This window comes from Canis lupus, chromosome 1 (genome assembly GCF_011100685.1).
Source record: "Canis lupus familiaris isolate Mischka breed German Shepherd chromosome 1, alternate assembly UU_Cfam_GSD_1.0, whole genome shotgun sequence".
Taxonomy (NCBI): Eukaryota; Metazoa; Chordata; class Mammalia; order Carnivora; family Canidae; genus Canis; species Canis lupus.
This window is the reverse complement of record NC_049222.1, coordinates 101,353,776-101,376,233: the sequence shown is the minus strand read 5'-3', so window position 1 is coordinate 101,376,233 and position 22,458 is coordinate 101,353,776. Positions and strand designations below refer to the sequence as shown.

Below are 22,458 nucleotides of genomic sequence, written 5' to 3'. Positions count from 1 at the left end.
CTCTGCTTCTCTCTCTCTCCTCTCTGTGTATTCTCAGAAATAAATAAATAAATCTTTAAAAAAATAAATAAATTACAGAGCAATACTCACATGAACACAGATACAGCAAAACCTTAAAAAAAAAATTCTGGAGGTGGGGGAATGATGGTGGCAGAGAGGGAGGATCCTAGGGTCACCTCATCCCACAAATACAACTGAATGTCAAAGCATCCTAAATACCCTAGAAATTGACCTGAAGATTGGCAGAACAAACTCCACAACTAAAAGTAGAGAAGAGTCCACATCAAAGAAGGTAGGAAGTGTGGAGCCATGATTTGGGAGAGAACTGGACTGTGGCCAATATGGTGGAGAGAGAGCTGCACTGATGGAAAAGGTCTAGAGACAGACTCCCACAGAGGAGTATGCACAGGGAAAACAAATACCCATATCAATTAGCTTGGAAAGCACGAGGGGCCAAATTTTATGAGTTCTTGGATCAGGAGAGGCTGAAGGCCTGGAATTCTAAAGGTTAGTGCGCTTAGATCAGATAGAGCCCCGAGGCATTTGAGGTTCCTCTTGGAGGATAGCAGGGCAAACACCTTGGACATACAGCATGGAAACAATGATCTGATGAATTCCAGGGGCCAGGAAATAAGCCAAGGCTATTGACTTATCTTGGAGTGTGTCCCAGAGAGGCAGCATTTATAGAGAGATCCCTCCAGGAACAGAAGAACTGATAGTCACCGTTTCCCTCCCCTGCACCTTGGCATAAACACAGGGCCACCTGTGGGAGCCAGTGTAGCATGAATACTCACTACCTAACTTAGTTACACCAAACCCAGCAACCCCCTCCCACACTCTGGTGGAACCACCCTTGCTAGTCACGCTTGCCTCAGTCCCAATGCAGCTGCCCCTCCCCCAGAAGATTGTTCTGCCAACAATGCATCTCCCAACTCAGGAGTTTTTCAGAGCCTTGGTTCTGGCAATGGTGGTGACAAGTCTCAATTCATAGCAGACCAGAGCACATCCACTACATTTGGCCAGGGACCAAATGCTGCCCACAACAGGCAAAAAGCCTCTGCAGATGAGTGGCCTTGAAGGAAAAACCATCCAAGACAAAAGAGCAGAGCACACACAGCACACATTAGAGACAACTGCAGAAGTGTCAGGCCCTGGGAAAAAAGGGACACTACACAGCAGAGCACTACTGGACCTCTTCCTCATAAAACCTTCAAAAACAGGAGACATAGCTGACTTTACTCATACACAGAGGCACAGAGACCTAGACAAAATGAGAAGACAAACTTGTCCTAAATGAAAGAACATGACAAGGCCTCAGCTGGAGATCTAAGTTAGCAGATACTAGCAACATGTCTGATGGAGTATTTAAAGCAACAATCATAAGGAATACTCATTGGACATCAGAAAAGAGTGGACATCAGTGAGACCCTTAACACAGAGCTAAAAACCAATCAGAGATGAACAGTGAAATAAACGAGATTAGACACATATCTGATGCGATGCATAGCAGGAAGAATGAATTAATGACCTAGAAGAGTAATGGAAAGTAATTAAGGTAAACAAAAGAGGGGAAAAAAAGAATTAAGCAAAACAAAAATAGACAGGGAACTCAGTAACTCCATCATACATACTAACATTTGCATTATAGGGGGAGGAGGAAAAAAAAGGAAGAAGAGGAGAAGAAAAAATTTATTTGAAGCGATGATAGCTGGAAAATGCCCTAATCTGATGATAGAAGCATATCTACATCCAGGAGGAACACAGAACCCTCAACAAAATCAACAAAAGCAGATCTTTTTTTTAAATAATATTTTTTTATTTATTTATGACAGTCACACACACAGAGAGAGAGAGAGGCAGAGACACAGGCAGAGGGAGAAGCAGGCTCCATGCACCGGGAGCCCGACGTGGGATTCGATCCCGGGTCTCCAGGATCGCGCCCTGGGCCAAAGGCAGGCGCCAAACCGCTGCGCCACCCAGGGATCCCAACAAAAGCAGATCTATACCAAGGCATATTGTAATTAAAATGGCAAAATATAGTGATAAAAAAAACTTTAAAAGTGGCAAGACAAAAGAAGACAGTTACATGCAAGAGAAACTCCATAGGCTATCTGGGAATTATTCAGCAGAAACTTTCCAAGCTAGAAGGCAGTGGTATGATATATTCAAAGTGCTGAATGGGAATAATCTGCAGCCAAGAATACTCTCTTTAGCAGGACTATCATTCAGAATAGAAGGAGAGAGTTTCCTAGACAAAAAAAACAAAGGAGTTCATGACCAGTAAGCCAGTTCTGCAGGAAATATTAAAGGGGACTCTCAGTGGAAAGGAAAGACCAAAAGTGACGGTATGAAGGTAGAAAGCAAAAGTAGTAAGTATGACAACATATACCTAAAATGGGGAGGGGGAAGGGACAAGGAGTAAAGAATGGGTTCAGACTTAAATGACCATCAACTTAATATAGATTGCTATATGCAGAAGATGTTATACATAAACTTAATGGTAACTACAAATAAAAAACCAGTAATACGTGGGGCACCTGGGTGGCTGTCAGTTGAGCGTCCCAACTCTTGACCTCACCTCAGGTCTTGATCTCAGGATAGTGAGTTCAAGCCCCACATTGGGCTCCCATGGACCCTACTTTAAAAAAAAAAAATTGTTTTTTAAGCTAATTTGTTAGGGATGTCTAGGTGGCTTGGTCATTTGGGTAGCCAGTTCTTGATTTCAGCTCCCGGTCATGATCTCAGGGTCCTGGGATAGAGCCCCACGTCAGGCTCTTGCACAGCAGGGAATCTGCTTGAGGATTCTTTCTCACTCTGTCCCTCCTCCAACTCTCACGTGCTCTCCCTCTCTCAAATAAATCTTTTTTTAAAAAAAGTAATATGCAAAGAATAAAGAGAAAGTAACTCTTACTAAATAGGTCCCCTGAGGCAAGGAAAATTTAAAAAACAAACAATTGAGACTACATAAAAATAAAAAGCTTCTGCAGAGAGAAACAATCAACAAAACTAAAAGGCAACCTACAGAATGGGAGAGGATATTTGCAAATGACACAGCTAATAAATGGGTAGTATCCAATATATATAAAAAACATAAAATCCAACACCCAGAAAACAATCCAATTAAAAGATGGGCAGAAGACATTTCTGTAAAGAAGACATACAAATTGCCAACAGAGACATGAAAAGATGTTTATCATCAGGGAAAAGCAAATCAAAACTACAATAAGGTATCACCTCACATCTGTCAGAATGGCTAAAATAGTACAAGAAACAGGTGGAGAGGATGAGGAGGAAAAGGAGCCCTCATGCACCTTTGGTGGGAATACAAACTGTGGGTGCAGCCACTGTGGAAAATAGTATGGAGGCTTCTCAAAAAGTTAAAAATAGAACTACCTTAAAAAAAATAGAACTACCTTGCAATAGTATATTGCAAAAAATAATATGCAAACATATTACTGAATATTTACCCAAATAATACAAAAACACTAATTCAAAGGGATACATGTACCCCAATGTTTATAGCAGCATTGTTTAAAATAGCCAAGGTATGGAAGCAGCCCAACTGTCCATGGATTGGCAAATGGATATATATGATGGAATATTATTCAGCCATCAAAAAGAATGAAATCTTGCCATTTGCAACAACACAGGTGGAGCTAGGGTATAATGTTAGGCAAATAAATCAGTTAGAAAAAAGACAAATACCACATAATCTCACTCATGAGGAATTTTTTAAAAGATTATTTGTTAGAATGAAAAAGAGGGAGACAGCAGAAGCAGGGGGGAGATGGAGAAGCAGACTTCTTGCTGAATAGGGAGCCTAACTCAGGGCTTGATCACAGAACCCTGAGATCATGACCTGAGTTGAAGGCCGTTGCATAACCAACTGAGCTATCCAGGCAGGCACCTCTTATTTTGAGGAATTTAGGAAACAAGCAAAAGGAAAAAGACAAACCAAGAATTAGCTCTTAACTATAAAGAATAAACTAATGGTTACCAGAGGGGAGGTAGGTGAGGGGATAGGGGAAACTGGTGATGGGGATTAAGGAATGTACTGGTCAAAATGAGCACTGGGTGATGTATGGAATTGTTGAATCACTATTTTTTTTAATTTATTTATTCATGAGAGACACAGACAGAGAGGCAGAGACACAGGCAGAGGGAGAAGCAGGCTCCCTGCAGGGAACCCCATGTGGGACTCAATCCCGGATCCCAGGATCGTGACCTGAGCTGAAGGCAGGCGCCCAACCACTGTGCCACCCAGGCGTCCCTGTTGAATCACTGCTTGAATACCTAAAACTAACATAACTCTGTATGTTAACTAACTGGAGTTCAATAAAAACTTTAAAAAAGCAATCAAGAAATCTTAACAAAATTTTAGCAAATTGAATCCTGCCATATTTGTATATACATGTATAAGCCCCAATAAGTCATAACCTAGCATGGTTTATCAGGTATCCAGGTTTACTTAATAATGGAGTTTATAATGGAGTCTCAACTACCAGGAAAATAAAAATCATCAAAGACATTGTGAAAGCATTTCACAGACTCAAAACCAGTCATGGTTTTGAAATGACTGTTAAGAAATGATAAAATTTCTTAACAAATTAAGAACCTCAACCTGCTGGAGGGTACCTATGAAAAACCAAAAGCTTACGTATTTGATGGCAAAAGCCTGTGTGCTTTCCTCCCCACTATGGGCAGTAATGGGACTATATCTGTGCTTAGCACTTTTACTCAATATTGTACTGTAAGTCGGTGTTAGTGACTTAAAAAAAAAAGGTCTAAAGATCGTAAATGTAGAACCCAAACTGTCTATTCATATATGACATGATTATGTTGAAAATTCCAAATTATCCACTAAAAAGCTACTATGTCTAATGACTGAGTTTAGCAAGGTCCCAGGATAAAAAGGAAAATTCAAGCATATTTTGGAGATCCTGTGGATTCAGTTCAGCAAGTCAAATGAATTCTTTGGTTTCCCAATCATATAAAAGTTATGTTTATACCATAGTCTATTAAGTGTGCTATATAGCATTGTCTAAAAGAAATGTACGCACCTTAATTAAGAAGTATTTTATTGCTAAAAAATGTTAACCATCATCTTAGCTTTCAGCAAGTCATAATCACTTATCACAGATCACCATAATAGATATAATAAATTTTAGGGACACCTCAGTGGCTCAGTGGATGAGTGTCTACCTTTGGGTCAGGGTGTGATTCCAGTCTGGAGATTGAGTCCCGCATTGGGGTCTGCAGGGAGCCTGCTTCTCCCTTGCCTATGTTTCTGCCTCTCTGTGTCTCATGAATAAATAAATTAAAAATCTTTTTTAAAAATAATAAATTTAGAAATATAGGTAGCAAATGTGACACAGATATGAAATGAGCAAATGCCATTGGAAAGATGGCACTGACAGACTTGCTCAAAGGCAGAGTTGCCACAAACCTTTAATTTTGTGAAAAATGCAATTTCTTAAGTGCAATGAGGTATGCCTGTATACTATAGCTGGTTTCTATATACCAGCTATGAATGTTTGGAAGTTGAAAAAATCCCTTTACAATAGCATCAAAATATGAGATATTTAGAAATAAATTTAAAAATATATGTTCAAGAGGTATAAGAAATTATCAAACATTACTGAGACATTAAAGGCCTAACTAGGGATCCCTGGGTGGCGCAGCGGTTTGGTGCCTGCCTTTGGCCCAGGGCGCGATCCTGGAGACGCGGGATCAAATCCCATGTCGGGCTCCCGGTGCATGGGGCCTGCTTCTCCCTCTGCCTGTGTCTCTGCCCCTCTCTCTCTCTCTCTGTGTGTGTGTGACTATCATAAATAAATAAAAATTAAAAAAAAAGGCCTAACTAGTTTCACTGGCGAATTCTAGAGATGTAAAGAATAAATAATACAATAATACATCCTGTCAGAAAAGAGGATCAAATCTTTCCACTCCTTTTAAGAGGCCAAATAAAAAAGAAGCAGTTCAAGATGGCAGCATAGGAAGATCCTAAATTCCTCTCCTCCCATGGACATCACACATCTCCAACTACATATCGAACAATTCCCTCTGAAAACTAGCTGAATAGCTCCTCCACAACAAAGAATACAAGAGACACACTGACAGGCAGAAGAGGCAGAGGACACAGTCTTGCCCAAAACCCTACCCTTGGCATGGTAATGCATAATCGGGAGAATCTCATAAACACTGGCTTCTCCGAGATGTGAGGATTTTGTGCCCCATGTCATGCACTCCAACTCTTGGAATCTACACCAGAGGGATGAAACCCCCAAACATCTGGCTTTGAAAACCAGTAGAGCTTATGTCCATTGTAGGGCTGTAGGGAATGGAGATTCTGCTCCTAAAAGGCTGGCATGAAGAATCATTCACCCCAGGATCTGATACAAAAGCAGCAGTGTGTTTATTTGAGAGAGAGCACTAGAGAAACAGAGCAAGCATGAGTGGGGAGCAGAGGGAGATGGAGAAGCAAGCTCCCCGCTAAGCAGGGAGCCCATCATGGGGGTCAACCTCAGGACCCTGGGATCATGACTTGAGACAAAGGCTTAACCAACTAAGCCACCCAGGTCCCCTAAAAGCAGCAGTTTTGAAAAAATTTAAGACTACAGGTAAAGGAGATTCCTTTGTTAATCTTAAAAGCATTTGCTGGATGGGCAGTAGCATGCTAGAACTCTCTCTTGGGATGGAGATGCTGGTGGGCACCATTTTTGCATTCTATTTACTAGTACCAGCAATGGTGGGCACCAACTTTATACTCTCCTGTAACCTGCTAGCACCAGTGTGTGAACCTCTCCCCTGCCCCACTTTTAAGGCCCCACCAAAGCAAGGTGTGTGAATGCTGCAAGCACAGCCCACAGAAGGGGCACCCTTGAGCACCTGGCTCTTGTTGCCAGGGAAACAGCATTTCTGGCTCTCACAAAGCCTGACACAATCAGATAAAGTGGCAGGCTACCACCCATAGGACACTGCACAGACAGGAGACTGAAACATACCCCATCTTCCTGTGGAAAAAACCTATTTACTTATCCTAGAAGTGCAGGCTTCAGGTTTACCACACATCTGGAGGCTATGGAAATGCTTCTAGGGAACATAGGCCAGGGGACAGCATCTTTGTGCTCTTCCTTGGTCTTCCTACAGTGAGCCAGTTACCTCCCAGAAGGGAGCTTAGGCACTTGTCTGGAGCCCCAGCTTTTGCAACTGTCATGAAAGGGACACCTGTAGATCACATGATCATAAGGCCAGCAAGGGCTTATGATTGTGATCCAGTGGGACTGTATGTACTTGCATACCATAAAAACTGCTGCCTTAGGATGTAGCTTCCAGTTAGGCTGAAACTAGGTATAGACTATCCCTCCCTCTGGAAGACTCATGGGCCCTGGCATAGAATAAATCAGGCTATTTAGACAATGACAAATGTTTGAGAGATAATCAAGAGCTAAGGGAAGGCTAAGTGGTAAAGTTCTCCTTCAAGACTGGGAGAAACAGCTACTATGCCTAATACATAGAAACAAACAAAGAAACAAAGTCAAGCAAAATGAAAAACTAAAGGAATATGTCCTAAATGAAGAACAAGATAAAACCCTGGAAAAAACAATGAAACAGAGAAAAGTAATTCAATTGATAAAGAGTTCTTAGTGGTCATAAAATGCTTACTGAACTTGGGAAAAGAATGGATGAATTCAATGAGAACTCCAACAAAGAGAAAATATAAGAAAATACCAAACAGAAGTCAAAAAGTTGGAGAATACAATACATATTCCAGGGATGTAAGGATGATTGAACACCAGCAAACCAACCTATGTGATACACAGTGGTAAAATGAAGGATAAAAGTCATACAATTATCTCAATAGACATAAAACAGCAGACCAAATTCAACATCTATTTATGATAAAAACTCTCAACAAAGTGGGTATAGGTGGAATATATCTCAACATAATAAAGACCATATATGACAAGCCTATTGCTATCATACTCAACACAAAAGGTGAAAGTTTTTCCTTTATTTTTTTAAAGAGTTCTTTAGAGCATGTGGGGAGGGAGGGGGGCAGGCGTAGAGGATCTAAAGCAGACACCATGCTGAGTGCAGAACCTGACTTGGGGCTTGATCCCACAACCCTGAGATCATAACCTGAGCCAAAATCAAGAGTCAGATGTTCAACTGACTGAGCCACCCAGGCACCCTGAAAGCTCTTCCATTAATATTAGGAAGAAGGATGCCCACTCTCGCTTTTATTCAACATAGCATTGGAGGGGATCCCTGGGTGGCTCAGCAGTTTGGCGCCTGCCTTCAGCCTAGGGCGTGATCCTGGGGTCCTGGGATCGAGTTCCGCATTGGGCTCCATGCATGGAGCCTGCTTCTCCCTCTCCTTGTGTCTCTGTCTCTCTCTCTGTGTCTTTCATGAATAAATAAAAATCTTAAAAAAGAAAAAAACATAGCATTGGAACTTCTAGCCAGAGCAGTAATACAGGAAAAAGAAGTAAAAGGCATCCACATTGCAAAGGAAGAAATAAAACTGTCACTGTTTGCACACATGATTTTATATATTAAAAAATCCTTAAGACTCCACTTAAAAAAACTGTTAAAATAAGCAAATTCAGTTAAGGTTCTGTAAAGTAAAAAATCAATATACAAAAATATGTCATGGGGATCCCTGGGTGGTGCAGCGGTTTGGCGCCTGCCTTTGGCCCAGGGCGCGATCCTGGAGACCCGGGATCGAGTCCCACGTCGGGCTCCCGGTGCATGGAGCCTGCTTCTCCCTCTGCCTGTGTCTCTGCCTCTCTCTCTCTCTGTCACTATCATAAATAAATAAAAAAAAAAGTCATGTGTTCATACACTAACAAAATAGAAACAGAAATTAAGAAAGCAATCCCATTTACAACTGCATCAAAAATAATTTAAGACCAAGGAACAAACTTAACCAAGGAAGTGAAAGACCTGTATGCTGAATATTATAGAAGGCTTTGAGGGAAAAAAATTGAAAAATACACACCTAAATGGAAAGATGTTCTGTGCCAATAGATTAGACAAAATAACGTTGTTAAACTGCCATATTACCCAAGGCAATCTACAGATTCAACACAATCCTTATCAACATTTCAAAGGCATTTTCCAGGGACTCCTGGGTGGGTCTGTGGTTGAGGGACTGCCTTCAGGTCAGGCCCTGACCCCAGGGTCCTGGTATAGAGGCCTGCATCGGGCTCTTTGCAGGGAGCCTGCTTCTCCCTCTGCCTGTGTCTCTGCCTCTCTTTCTGTGTCTCTCTTGAATAAATTTTTTTTGGAAAAAAAAGCATTTTCCACAGAATTACAATTCTAAAATTTGTATAGAACCATTAAAAGACACTGCATGGACCTGCATTCTCGAACATCCCCAGTTCAGTACCACTTCCAACCATATATTCATGCTCGTTCTTGTGACTGGAAAAATCCTCCTTCATCCTACTGGGTTCCAGAAATGGGAAATGTGCTCTACAATTCCTGGTCTCCCTTAAGGGCCCTGAGCCAACAGCAACTCCAGGAGCCCAATATCAGAGGCGAGAGGAGGGGAGAGCCAGAAGCCCTAGGTCACAGCCTCCTATCGGATCCCTGAGACCAGCAGGGCAAGGGTCCCAGCGGCTGGTTTCCATTCCCCAGCTGCCCACTCACCCGCCCAGGCGGCCCCTGCAGGCCCCTCGAGCTTAGTCCACTTACCATCTTGCCCAGCCACAGGTGGGGCGTGACCTCGGCTGACCCCCACTTCCCAGCTTCAGCTGCTGTCCTCTAAAATTCACTCAAGGGGGATCCCTGGGTGGCGCAGCGGTTTGGCGCCTGCCTTTGGCCCAGGGCGCGATCCTGGAGACCTGGGATCGAATCCCACATCAGCTCCCTGCATGGAGCCCGCTTCTCCCTCTGCCTGTGTCTCTGCCTCTCTCTCTCTCTCTCTCTCTCTGTGACTATCATGAATAAATAAATAAAAAATCTAAAAAAAAAAATTCACTCAAGGCCCAGGGTCCTGCCTCCAGGCACCTGAGGAAGGAGGACTGGTACGGGAGGGGTGTGGGTTAGGCTAGGGTGATGGCTCACACAAAAGTGTAGAAGTGTGCCTACTCTCCTTTCTTCCTCCTTCTTCACCCAACTTGCCCAGACCCACCACAGCCTTTATGACATCATTGGAAGCCCTGCCCCCACTTCTGCAGGAAACACCTCACTCCTGGGTAGTTATTGGATGAGCGCCGGCCGCCTATGCACAGCCTGCTGGGTAATGTAGTTTCTGTCCTGCACGTGGCCAGGCTGGGATGGGCCTTTCTCATTCTCCGCAATCTTGGCCAAACAGCACTGCAAGGGACCTTGGGAAATAATGCTCTCCAGTTCCAAATACACGACCGTGCCCAGGTTTCTGTGGCCATCTTGAGTGAAGGCCCATCCTGGGAAAGCTGTAATAGACTTCTCCTTGTGGCCCTAGGCAAGACTCCTCAACCTCTGAGGGAAAAAAATATAATTAAAACCATAAAATAAGGGGGATCCCTGGGTGGCTCAGAGGTTTTGCGCCTGCCTTTGGCCCAGGGCGTGATCCTGGAGTCCCGGGATCAAGTCCCGCATCGGGCTCCCGGCATGGAGCCTGCTTCTCCCTCTTCCTGTGTCTTTGCCTCTCTCTCTCTCTATGTCTATAATAAATAAATAAATAAATAAATAAATAAATAAATAAATAAATCTTTTTAAAAAAGTGATCTCAGATGAAACATCTACAATGATTAAAGGAATGAGGACCAAAGAGGGGAATGCCTATGTCTATTGATACATCTGCTCATTATTTGTATTAAACATGAATAACATTTCCTTGTGAAGTCAGACTGATGGAATTAACATACATAATCTCAAAATATATACTGAGATAGAACATACTATTTCATCTTCTAAATCCCTTATATTGCCTGGAAAGAAAGAAAAACATTTTAAGTCTTTTTTTTTTTAATTTTTATTTATTTATGAGTCATAGAGAGAGGCAGACATAGGCAGAGGGAGAAGCAGGCTCCATGCACCGGGAGCCCGACGTGGGATTCGATCCCGGGTCTCCAGGATCACACCCTGGGCCAAAGGCAGGCGCTAAACCGCTGCGCCACCCAGGGATTCCTAAGTCTTTTTTTAAATATTTTTAAAAATTTATTTATTCATGAGAGACAGAGAGAGAGAAAGGCAGAGGCACAGGCAGAGGGAGAAGCAGGCTCTATGCAGGAAGCCTGCAGTGGGACTCAATCCCAGAACTCCAGGACCACACCCTGGGCCAAAGGCAGACTCTAAATGGCTGAGCCACCCAGGGATCCCCCATAAGTCTGCTGTTTTAAGTGTTTGTAGATTTTAGCTTAAACAATAAACAGAATAAGCTTTTTAAACTAGAATTTTTTTTAAATCTGGATTTTTTTTAACAGTAACAGTTTTTTTTTTCCTATTAGAATCTTTTATTCTGAATTTGTTGGTGCTTCAAGAAAACAGCTTTGCCTATAATTCACTGTGCCCTGAACTAATGACACCAACTTATATTTGGCCAATTAGGAACAATGCCAAACCACATTCTTCTTAGGTCTATTCAGTTAATAAATGGCACTTAACGGATAGTTTCTTTCATATAATCTTTAACAAGAACTCATAAGTTGCATTGATTATGCCCCAAGAGATGAGGGATCAATGGTAATTCAGATGAGCACCTCTGAAAAGATTTGTCAGCTTCCTGTCCGGCTCTAGCCAGATTTTCTGGAAAACCTTGGGAAAAGACTGAAATCTTTTCCCCACCAATCTGAGACTGCATGTGAGTTTTCACAACATTAACTGGCGAAAACAAGATTCCCAACATGGCACCTGACAGACCTCCACAGATAAAATTACTGACCAAATGGGCGCTGTGAGTTTTGGCAGTAGGCAGATGCTCCTTAATGGGACCTTGAAGGCCAAAGAAAAGGACATTGCTGAATCCATTACGGAAAAGAACAGGTACCAAGCCTCGATAATACTCTCTAATTCCATGGCATTTGAGTGCCTTGAAAGCCTGGTAAGTGTTTGTAAATTTGTCATGATGCTTATGGTCTTGAAGCAATGTCTGAAATCTTTCCAATGGAGTGAAAATCGCTTCTGTTGTGCCTGCAAGTACTGCCACCACACTACAGGTTGCAAACTCAGGGGTACTGATATGCTTCAGGAGAAGGCAACATAAGCCCTCGTATAGACCAAACATAAGTGCCAGTGTAGTTGTCTTCTGCATCAGTGGGGGAAGGATTCCACGGTACAAGTTGCGAAAGACATCCCTCCTCAACTGAAGCACTGCATCCCGGGTTTTGATTCCATACAGCTGCTACCTAAAGAGCACCTTCTGAATGGGAAATGTGATTGCTACATTGTTGAAAGCTGCACAGCAGCTACACAAGTAATGCTTCATTTCACCAACATTTGCAATATGAGGTGACATCTTGTTTTGAAGATGTTAGGATGGGCGGTCTCTTTTCATGAGCTTCTGAATCCACCATGTTGCTTAAGATCTTTCTTCTTCATGAAGGTATTTTTAACCTGTAACACCACCTGGGCCTGGTGTTTTGGGGAATTGTAGCTTTTTGATAACTTTCTCGATTTCTTCCATTGTTACTGGTCTGTTAGGTTCTTTCTTCTGCAGTCAATTTGATACTGGATTTCCTGAAATATCCAGGATCCATAACAGTCTTGCCACAGAAAGAAAAATAAAGTAACCAATGGTAGCCATCTTTTTGCTAGATCATGCCATCGCAGCGGGCGCCCCGTGCCATGCCCGGTACCACCAGCCAACAGGTCCGCGAGCCGGCAAGCAGCCACAGTTGTTATTTCTTAAAGGACCAGAAAAAGAACAAGTGAGGCAAAGAAAGCCACAAAATTAGAGGATATATTGATACCCAAATATATATAATATTACATTAGGTAAGTAGGAATTAAATTAAATTAGCAGTCAGTACCTTTTGATGGTTAAAACCTCCCTTTATAAGATACTTAATATAAATTTCAGGGGCAGCTTTTGAATTTCCATTCAAAGCAAACCAACATTTTCTGGCATCCTCAGCCACTCTATCTCTAAGAGGGAAAGAAACCAGGGGGCAAGAATGTCCTGGCTTTGGTGCTGAGGACCCAAGACCTTATGCTGAGGGGTCACCAGAATCTATGATCAAGCTTCTTAAGGCCAAAAATCAGCTAAGATGTCATCAGGACTTTCAGTATATTTTTACAAACAAATCCCATCAGCACATCTCCTGATAAGAAAGGAATAGGATGGCATGAAAATATAACATATTAGTGAAAACAATTTTAACAACAGCTAACATTTAAGAATATCCACAAAGCTGATACCAGGTACAACACTACCCTTTGACCTGCATAAATGCCTTGTGAGGTGCATCAGTCAACATTCCTGTTTCATAGATAATGAATCTGCAACTCACACAGGATATTAGATCACTCAGTTTACAGAGGAGGAAACTAAGAACCCCAAAAAGTCCCTAAACTGGCCTGTTGCGGCCACTAGTAAGCAGCACAGGTGAGAACAGTGCTCACAGGGATGTAGGGCTCATCACTGCCCTTCATGGCTTCCTGCCCAAATTCAATCTGGGCAGGAGCAGGGGCAAGGGCCAGGGCCCCTCAGCATCAGAGAAATAAAGCTATGGCAGATTGACTACCCATGTAACCACCGAGCGGGGAGGGAGTTCTGCCTTTTTTCTGTTCAAGAAAGGGAGCCTTCAGCTCCACTTGCTCACTCAACACACTAGGTGCTGATTGAAAACCTGGAACACAGGGCAGGCCATGGCACATTCCCATGGATGCAAAAGGCTCTCTCCTGAGGAATGAGGAGGGAAATCATTTCCTGGGGCTCACTCATCATCCCAATTATGCACATGTCCTGTGGCTCTGCCTAACATGTCCCAAGTCATCTCCCCACCAATTCCCATACCACCATCATGGGTCAGTCCAATGACAATGCCCTCCTGGACCACAGAGTGGCCTCATCTCTCTTTCCCACATAAATTACTCCCTCTTTAATTCACCCTCCACTCAGCAAACAAGGAGAAATTTAGAGACAAGATCATGCCACTGCGCTGCTCAACCACTTTCTCAGCCTCCCAGAACAGTCAGAATAAAACCCACAAAGCCCTGTGCATCTGGGCCTATTCTGTCCATCTCACTGCTCACTATTCATTTCCTCCAGACACACTGACCTTCAGCTGTTTCCTCTAATAAGCCCAACTCTTGCCTGCCTCAAGGTCTTAGAACATGCTGTTCCCTTTGCCAGAAATGTTCTTCTTCATTTTCAAATGTGGCTGGGGCTCCTCAATACCTCATGGATCTGCATGGTATCACCCTCTGTGTACTGTCTGTTCCTCTGCCCGTGCTTTACATTTTAAATTAATCTTCCCACTTTTACAAGAGAGGCCTGTGGAGAAATGACATGACCAAGGTCACCCAGAGGTGATGGGCACAGCTCAGAAGTGCTGGAATATCAATTGTCTCCAGGGTCCAAGCCCTTAGCCACTGGACCACTCTTCCCAATGCACATTTGTCCTCCACACCTAAGTTTCGACCCTGATACACAGGGTTATAGGCACATTATTATCATAGCAACAGAGTTACGATACCACACCTCTGTGCTACCACTTTTCTCCCCTCTAAAGAGCAAGGCCCGTGTCTCAGTCACCCACGTATCCATGACACAAGGCACATGCAGGGTAATGGGCATAAAGGATGGGGTTCTTGTGACCCCTGCCCTTCACACCAGCAAGAGCACAGCAGACTCCTATAAACACAGGAAGTTAGATGGGAGACAGGGACCATGAGGGAAGAGGGCCCTTCATCCACTGCAAAGCGCATCACTTCTGCTTTGGGATACACTGAGGCCAGGTCTCTTTGCAAGCCATGTGATAGCAAAGCACTTACGGGTGTGGAAAGAAGGTCCCTCTGCAGAGAATCAAGTTCTGTTTTGGGAGACTGGCCTCCAGTCTCTGCAGTGCCAGGGCTCAGCCACAGGTGAAGGTAATGCCACAGCCACAGTACAAACTGTGCACGTGGAGGACACAGTATGCAGGAAAGCCTTGGGTATGAACTCTCAGATGCCAAGTAACATTTTCCCTCCAGTCGAACAATTTGCCACCGTAGTTACTTTAAAAAGAACTCAGTATGAGTTCTCTGATGCTGACTGAGGGCTGCCTTCTGGTGAAAGGCCTTCCCACATCTCTTACATTTGTAGGATTTTACTCCACCGTGAATCTTTTGATGAGTATTGAGGGTTGAGCTGTAGCTGTAGGTCTTTCCACACTCACTGCACTCATAGAGCTTCTCCCCAGAATGAGACCTCATGTGTCGAGTTACAGAGAAGCTGTTACAAAAGGCCTTCCCGCACTCTTTGCACTCAAAGGGTTTTTCTCCAGTGTGGGTTCTATTATGCCGAATAAAATCTGAGTGGCGGGCAAAGCCCCTTCCACATTCATTGCACACATAAGGCTTCTCTCCACTGTGAATCCGCTGGTGCTCCGTGAGGTGTGACCTGCGGCTGAAGGCCTTCCTGCATTCGTTGCACTCATAGGGTTTCTCCCCAGTGTGAATCCGCTTGTGTTCTGTGAGGTGTGACCTGCGGCTGAAGGCCTTCTCACACTCAATGCACTCATAGAGCTTCTTCTTAATGTGAATGCTGTAGTGTCCAGTGAGATCTGCCTTCCTGAGAAAGACCTTCCCACACTTTTTGCATTTATAGGATTTTACTCTAGTATGAATCCACTGATGTTGAAGGAGGAAGTGATTCTTGATAAACTCTTTCCCACATTCCTTGCATTTGTAGGGGTTCTTCCCTCCATGAATCAAGGGGTCTCTTCTTGATCTATGTGGTTCACACTCATGGAGAGCATCTCCTGGAGAGTCTTGCTCCCGTAAATCCTTTGTGGGAAGATTTTTACTTGTTCCCAAATCATCACATTCAGGGTTAACCTTTCTAGGGAGGGATTCTTTGTAGGGGTCTGTCCCTGTCCTTATGTGCCCTCCCTGTTTTTCTGATGGTCCTTCTTGTTCCCTGGCTTCTCCCAATGTGGAAACACTGGAGTCTTCCTCAGTCAGTAATGTGTGGGGTGAGAATCTCTCAAACAAGGCTGGTTGAGAAGCAGAAGGCTCTGTGGTATTGGCTTTTGCTTTGTCATCTGAAGGGAATCCAATACACAAAAGAGGCCCATTAGCAATACCAACAAAGAAGGAGCAAAATTACCAAGCCAGTGGAGAAAGGAAGATGGAAACAAGGCCCCTGACACCTGCTGGATTTTCACATCTCTGAAACTCAGGTGTTTTTTTGTTTTTGCTGGTTCTTGGATTCTTGACATCTTTAAAGGGACAACTTTGGGGAGAATTTAGGGTAGAGGCCAGAATGAAATCCTGTCCTCCCTATCCAGAGCAGAGAGAAATGATTGCACCATGTGCTGTGTTTGTTCTGAGAAAGGATGTCACAGGGGACACAGGATGGGGCATCTAACCCAGCCCAACTGAAAGAAAAAGACAGCTGGGAGGTGTCTTGTGATATGAGTCCCAAGGAAGCAAGAGTTACCAAATACAGGAAGTGAGAGGGCACTGCAGTCAAAGGAGGCAAAGTATACAAAGGTACAGATTCTAGAGAGATCTTGGATGCCGAGGGAACTTCAGGGCATGAGAGAAGGGATGGCAGAGATGTGGGTGGAGATGCAGACAGGGTGTAGACTCCAGAGTTTGGAAGAGTAAGAGTAAGTATAGCCATTTCTGCTCCCAGGACAGTGTCTACATGGCTGAGAGTGAGCAGGACTGGGGGGGGGGGCACATATTAAATCTACTGTGTGTGAGGAACAGCTAGGTGATTAAAACATAGACAAAAGCTAGTAGAGAAATCTGAAATATTTATGTCAAGATATTAAAGAAAAGCTGTGCAAATGGGAGAAATTAATAACAAAGTTGTTAACTCTCCTCATATCCATAGATAAGTTCATCATCACGCCAGAAAACATGATTTTCCACGAAACTCAACAAGCTGATTCTAGAATTTATAGGCAAGAGTTAAGGGCCAAGAATATCACTGGAAAAAAGAATCATAAGGAGATAGGGCTTGCCTTCCCAGGATTAGGGTTAGGATGAAAGTACAGGCATCAAGACAGTGTGGTATTGGCACAGATATAAGGAAAACTGGCAACAGGATAGAACAGTGCTCAGACACAGACTCTTGAACACATACAGCTATCACAGACAGCAGAGGTGGCATAGCAGATTAATGGGAAAAGAAGGGACTATATGGTAAATGGAGCTAAAAAAACTGGTTTCCCACATGCAGGAAAAAGTTACTGCATTTTTACCACACATCATACACAAGTTAATTCCAGATTAGTAAGCAACAGAAAATGAATATAATTTCATCCTGGTGTAAGGAAAGATTTCCTAGCAAGATATGAAAAGCAGTAATCATAAAACAAAAGATAAACTAACCTGACTAAATAAAATATGAATTTCTCTTAATCAAAAGATGCTTAAAGAAAATTTCTAAAAAGCTAATAGAATACAACTGTAGCACACAAAATAGGTAAAAGATGAGTATCATGAATATACAAAAAAAAAATCTGAGAAATCAAAAAGGGAAGAGCAATCATCTTGGTGATTCTTGGTGGAGATAAAGGGAGAGCAGGCTGGAGGAGGTAAGCCCAGAAAATGGCAGGAAGGACTGTGGGAAGGATGGCAGTCTGCTCTGAAGGCCTTCTCCATAAGCCATATCTCAAATGAGAGGAAGAAACCAAGAAGGAGGCTGCCATGTCCCCACATAGAGGCAAGGAGAAGACTTACCCAGTGAGACAAGAAGCCTGCGAGTCTCTGTCATCACCTTCCAGTAGAGTGTCCTCTGGTGCAGGTCTAATAATTCCCACTCCTCCTGGGTGAAAGTCACAAGCACATCCTTGAAGGTCACCGGTGCCTGGAAAGTCAAACACAGTCATATTATGTGCTTCAAGGCAATTATTGGGTGGGATCAGAGCCTGTAACTCAGTCTCTGGTAAAGGCACAGAGAGACCTAGGCCTGAATCACCGAGGCCTCCACCAAGGCCTCCTGAGGGCCAAGCTATGAGCTGGCCCTAAGGGGGAGGCAGACATGGCTGACCAAGAAGCCCTCCATGGTGCACACAACAGAGAAGGACACAGACAACCGCATTCCTCTGAGGACCATGGGAGCAGATGGCAAGTGGTCTGGGATGCCAGAGGTACAGGGAAATGATCGTGATGATAATTCTAACAGTTAGAACAGCAGCAGCTAAGGCTGAGCATCCCTGGTCCTTCCAGTGTGCCCACTGGGGGCTGTGAGCTTCACATGCTGTGGTAAAGGGAATAAATGTCCACAGCTCTGGAACAGATGCCCATGTTTGAATTCAACCTCTTGAACCAACACTTGCTTGCTGTGTACCTTAGGGAAGCCACTTTATTTCTCTGAGCCTTGAGCTCCCGTCAGTAAAATAATTATCTTCTCACTTTATCAGGTTATTTGAGAATTCAAGAAAAAACATTTAGAAAGCCAACACTAGAGTCTCTGGCTTATGATGGTGCTCTGTATGTTTTGTTATTTATATTGATCCTACCATAGCCATGAGCATAAATGCCTCATCAGCTCCACATCACAGTCAGCAAGCTGAGACTCAGGGAGCTCTAGTGAGTCACCCTGCGAGTTCCTAGTCTACACAGCAGAGGTGGGATTTGAACCTAGGTCCTTCTGGCCTGGGTCTATTGTAACCCCCACACTGCTCCATTATTGCAGGTGAAGCACTTCTAACAAATGTTGCTGTTAATCTACTTCTGCCATTCTGGCCATACTTCCATGGACACGGGCAGAGGATTGGAGCCATCCTCACCCACCTCATGAAACAGCCACTGAAGGGGGTGCCACTCATCCTGGGAGTGGCAGCGCCTGGGCCAGCTCCCCATGCCCATGTGGGTCCCCCAGCCTTCTCAGGTCCCCCAGCCTTCTCAGAACCCCCAGGAGATTCCACAGCGAACTATCTGTCAACTTCCCCTTCCTGAGTCCTGAAGCATGCATCCCTGACTCATGGATACCGTAAGAACCAGGGAACCCAAGTGCATGAGAACAATGCCACAGTGGCCATAAGAACACAGGCAGCAGCCTCTGACTGGCTGTGATGTGTGTCCTGGGTGAGGGCAAGGTGAACATCCAGCAAATGACCACCTGTGCTCCCCTTCCCACATCTCAGCTGGCGGTTGGGGGTGTGTGGCAATCACAAGGTCCTCTTGTGACTCCTTAAACAACTCTGTACTCACAGCCTCTGTGACAAGGTTCCCTATCCTGGGTTGGCTCCTCTTTCCCTCCTTGTTCCCAAGCTCACCTGGAGGAGAAAGCCCTGCCCACCTCACAAAGTTTAAAATAGGTGTCACCATCAGGCTTCCCCAGCCCACTGTGGTTGGGAAATACAGGCTCTGGAAGCCAATGGGCAATATGTGAGTTTCAACTACTAAAGAGCTGTGTGACCCTGGATAGGTAACTGTATGTCTCTAAGCCTCCAGTTCCTCTTCTGTAAGCAGGGATGATAGAACCTAACTCTAAGGAGATGGGAACTGAATGAAACATAGTAACTGTCCCTCAGAGCAAATCAAGGGCCTGGTAAAATCCAGCTATTATCATTGTTTTGTTATGATTATTTTTCCTCTTTGCTCCTCAAGTACCCTGGCACTCAACTCTGCACAAAATGCTAGATCCCAACCCTGTGGGTTCAGGGAGTATTTTAGCTAAAACTAGAAAGACAAAGAAGTGGCATTTGAGCAGAGACCAGAGGAACACACAGGGATGCCTGCCGGGTTCTGGAGACTGTCCTAGGCAAAGGGAACTGCATGAGCAAAGGCTGGGAAGTGAGCAAGATTTTAGCAAGTGGAGGATGGCAAAGCTGCAGGGCTCTGAGATGGGGAAGAAAGGAAGGGAAGACACATGGGTAGACACAGAGCAGGTACAGGTGTAGCAGGCCATGGTGGGGGTTTGATCACAGTGTAATGAGAGTCCACTGAGGGGAGTCTCATTCTCCCACCTATCAAGGTCCTGTTACAGCTTTGCCCCCATTATAGGCCTGGGGACAGAGCAGCAAACAGGAAATTACAGTCCCTGCTGGAGAAAGATCCCCAACAAGGACCTAAATAACTAAACAAGACAATGTAGATGGCCTTAAGAATTCTGAGGCCAAGAAAAAAGTGACAAGATTAGAGAGATGGGGCCATTTGAGAAAGAAAGCCAGGGATGGCCTTGCTGAAGACAGGCTACTGGAATGGCTGGAATGAAGGGAGGGGAGCCACAGGAACAACAGATGGATGTGACAACTCCTAACAGTGATGGGGGCTCTGATGGGAGTAAACAGAGTCACATGCTGGAGAAGAACCTGGGGTCTGTTGTGTGTTTACATCTAAACGCACATCACAGTACTGCATACTGCCACCACTGAATCTTTAATGCATCTACTTTTCACATAAAAGTAAGTATCTTGGGATCCCTGGGTGGTGCAGCGGTTTGGCGCCTGCCTTTGGCCCAGGGCGTGATCCTGGAGACCCGGGATCGAATCCCACATCGGGTTCCCGGTGCATGGAGCCTGCTTCTCCCTCTGCCTGTGTCTCTGCCTCTCTCTCTCTCTCTCTCTCTCTGTGTGTGTGACTATCATAAATAAATAAAATTTTTTTAAAAAGTAAGTATCTTAAACAGAAAAATAATTTTGCCACCATAGGTAGCAAGCCAGCTTACTTGCCATAAACAGATGGCAACTACAAAGATGAATCCAGTGACCTTCGTGGCTCCCAATGTCTGAGGACCCTTTTCATCCCAGCAGAGAAGCAGTAATTCCAAAAATACTTCTGGCACTGTGAGTCTGCCCCTAGGCTCTCTCTTCCCCCTAGTCCTCCGCTGGATACAGCCTGAGCAGGATTCCCCTGAGATAAGCCCCTAAGATCATCACAGGACAAGGGGATCTGCTCCTGAAAAACACTGTCCACAGTGATACTACCTGGGCAGTGTTGGACGTTGGAGGACACACATCACACACATGCCCTCTCTGATCCCCTCAAGCCACAGGGACAAAATGTCAATATTCCCACTGACCCTCAAGAGATGGAAGACAAAGGGACTGAGGAAACTTACTCAAGGTCACAGCCCTGGGAAGGGCACGGCCAGAATGGCCCCTGAAGTCTACAGTTAAATGAGCTCATTCCTGAAACTCAGCTCATTCAGATTGTGAAGGGATGGGGGATCCTGAGAAGCCCCGTGTCTCTCTCACTCACACTGCCACAAGGACAAGACCAGGGCACAGGCCTCCTTGGACCCCAGAGATCACAGAAATGAATGCCTATGAGCAGCATTTACTGGATATTCCCTGTATGCTACCTTTCACACTGCCTCCCACACCTGCCACCAGGACCCAGAAGGAAGATACTGCGGTTAGCCCATTTTGCAGCCAAGAAAGCCAACTCTCCCACGGCTGTGCGGGGAGGGGTGGGTAGAGCCTGCAGCTGAACCTAGACAGTAGGCGCTGGATGTTGTTTTGCACAGCCGTAACACACACTTCAGCTGGGAGGGTGGCTGAAGGTGACCTGGGGAACAGAATTCCGGGTGCGATGTGGGGGCTGCTATCCCTGCCTCCTCTCACCCTGCTGCCAGAGGAAGCCTATTAAGACACTCCTCCTGTCCTCCAAATCCTCCACGGCTCCCACTGACCTCAAGGAGGCCCGTTCTGCAGCCTGCCATTCCAGACTCGCCTCCCTTCCCAGTGCTGTCTGTTCCCACCCGCACACCAGGTCGGCCTCAACTCCCTGCATGTGCACCCCTGGTGCAGGCCCCTAGATCATTCCTCCACATGGCACTGAGGTGGGTACGCCTCCATATCAAGGCGGCACAGCCTGGAAAAGTGATGAGACCCAGGGCAACACTATCCTCCATACAGAGGTGCTGGGGGGTCCCCCACTTACCTGTGCCGGGTCCATCTGTGCCTCTGCAGCCTCCGCGGGACCCCTCCCCCCTCCCGTGCGTGGACCGGAGGCCGCGGGAGGCTGGGAAAGGTCTCAAGGGCTCCGCTGACCTGCACCACCCACCCTCAGCCCTGCGTCGGCACAAAGGGGACACTTTTTCTCAAGCTTGCCGACCGTCCTATAGCTGCGACCTCGAGAGCTGACCCAGGAGCACCCAATACAACCTCCACGAGGACAGCGCCAGTAAGTCTCGCGTGAGGCCAGATCCCAGCCCTGTGCTGTGATTGGCCCAGCGCTACCGCCTCTTGCCGCTGAGCCTGCAGGGCAGTACGGTTCCCACAGCTCCTCCTGTGGCCTCAAGGGGCGCCCTTCCGGGAATCAGCGCAAGGAACCTGTGAGGCCCACGTAAGGGCCTTTGGGAAATGACATAATTGGGCTCTGAGGGCGGGGCGAGGCTGCTTCACGGCTTAATCCGCC

The 22,458-nt window shown here is 45.1% G+C and overlaps 1 protein-coding gene and 1 pseudogene across 4 annotated transcripts in view; both read right to left on the bottom strand.

The window, feature by feature from the left end:
- Positions 1-22,218, bottom strand: part of LOC100685539 (zinc finger protein 599-like) — a 30,761-nt gene extending 8,543 nt beyond the window's left edge. Inside the window, exons 1-3 of one of the 4 annotated variants that reach the window (XM_038527585.1) lie at positions 21,982-22,218; positions 17,830-17,956; positions 15,120-16,178 (exon numbers count right to left, since the gene is read on the bottom strand). In XM_038527585.1, coding sequence (XP_038383513.1) covers positions 15,148-16,178; positions 17,830-17,956; positions 21,982-21,996 — 1,173 coding nt within the window. In that variant the 5' untranslated portion in view covers positions 21,997-22,218 and the 3' untranslated portion in view covers positions 15,120-15,147. Of the gene's footprint in view, positions 1-9,702; positions 10,150-15,119; positions 16,179-17,829; positions 17,960-21,981 lie in introns of those variants that run through there. The other 3 variants (XR_005354418.1, XR_005354416.1, XR_005354417.1) reach the window with 3 other exon arrangements.
- Positions 11,611-12,506, bottom strand: LOC100686907 (annotated as a pseudogene).
- Positions 22,219-22,458: the final 240 nt, after the last annotated feature.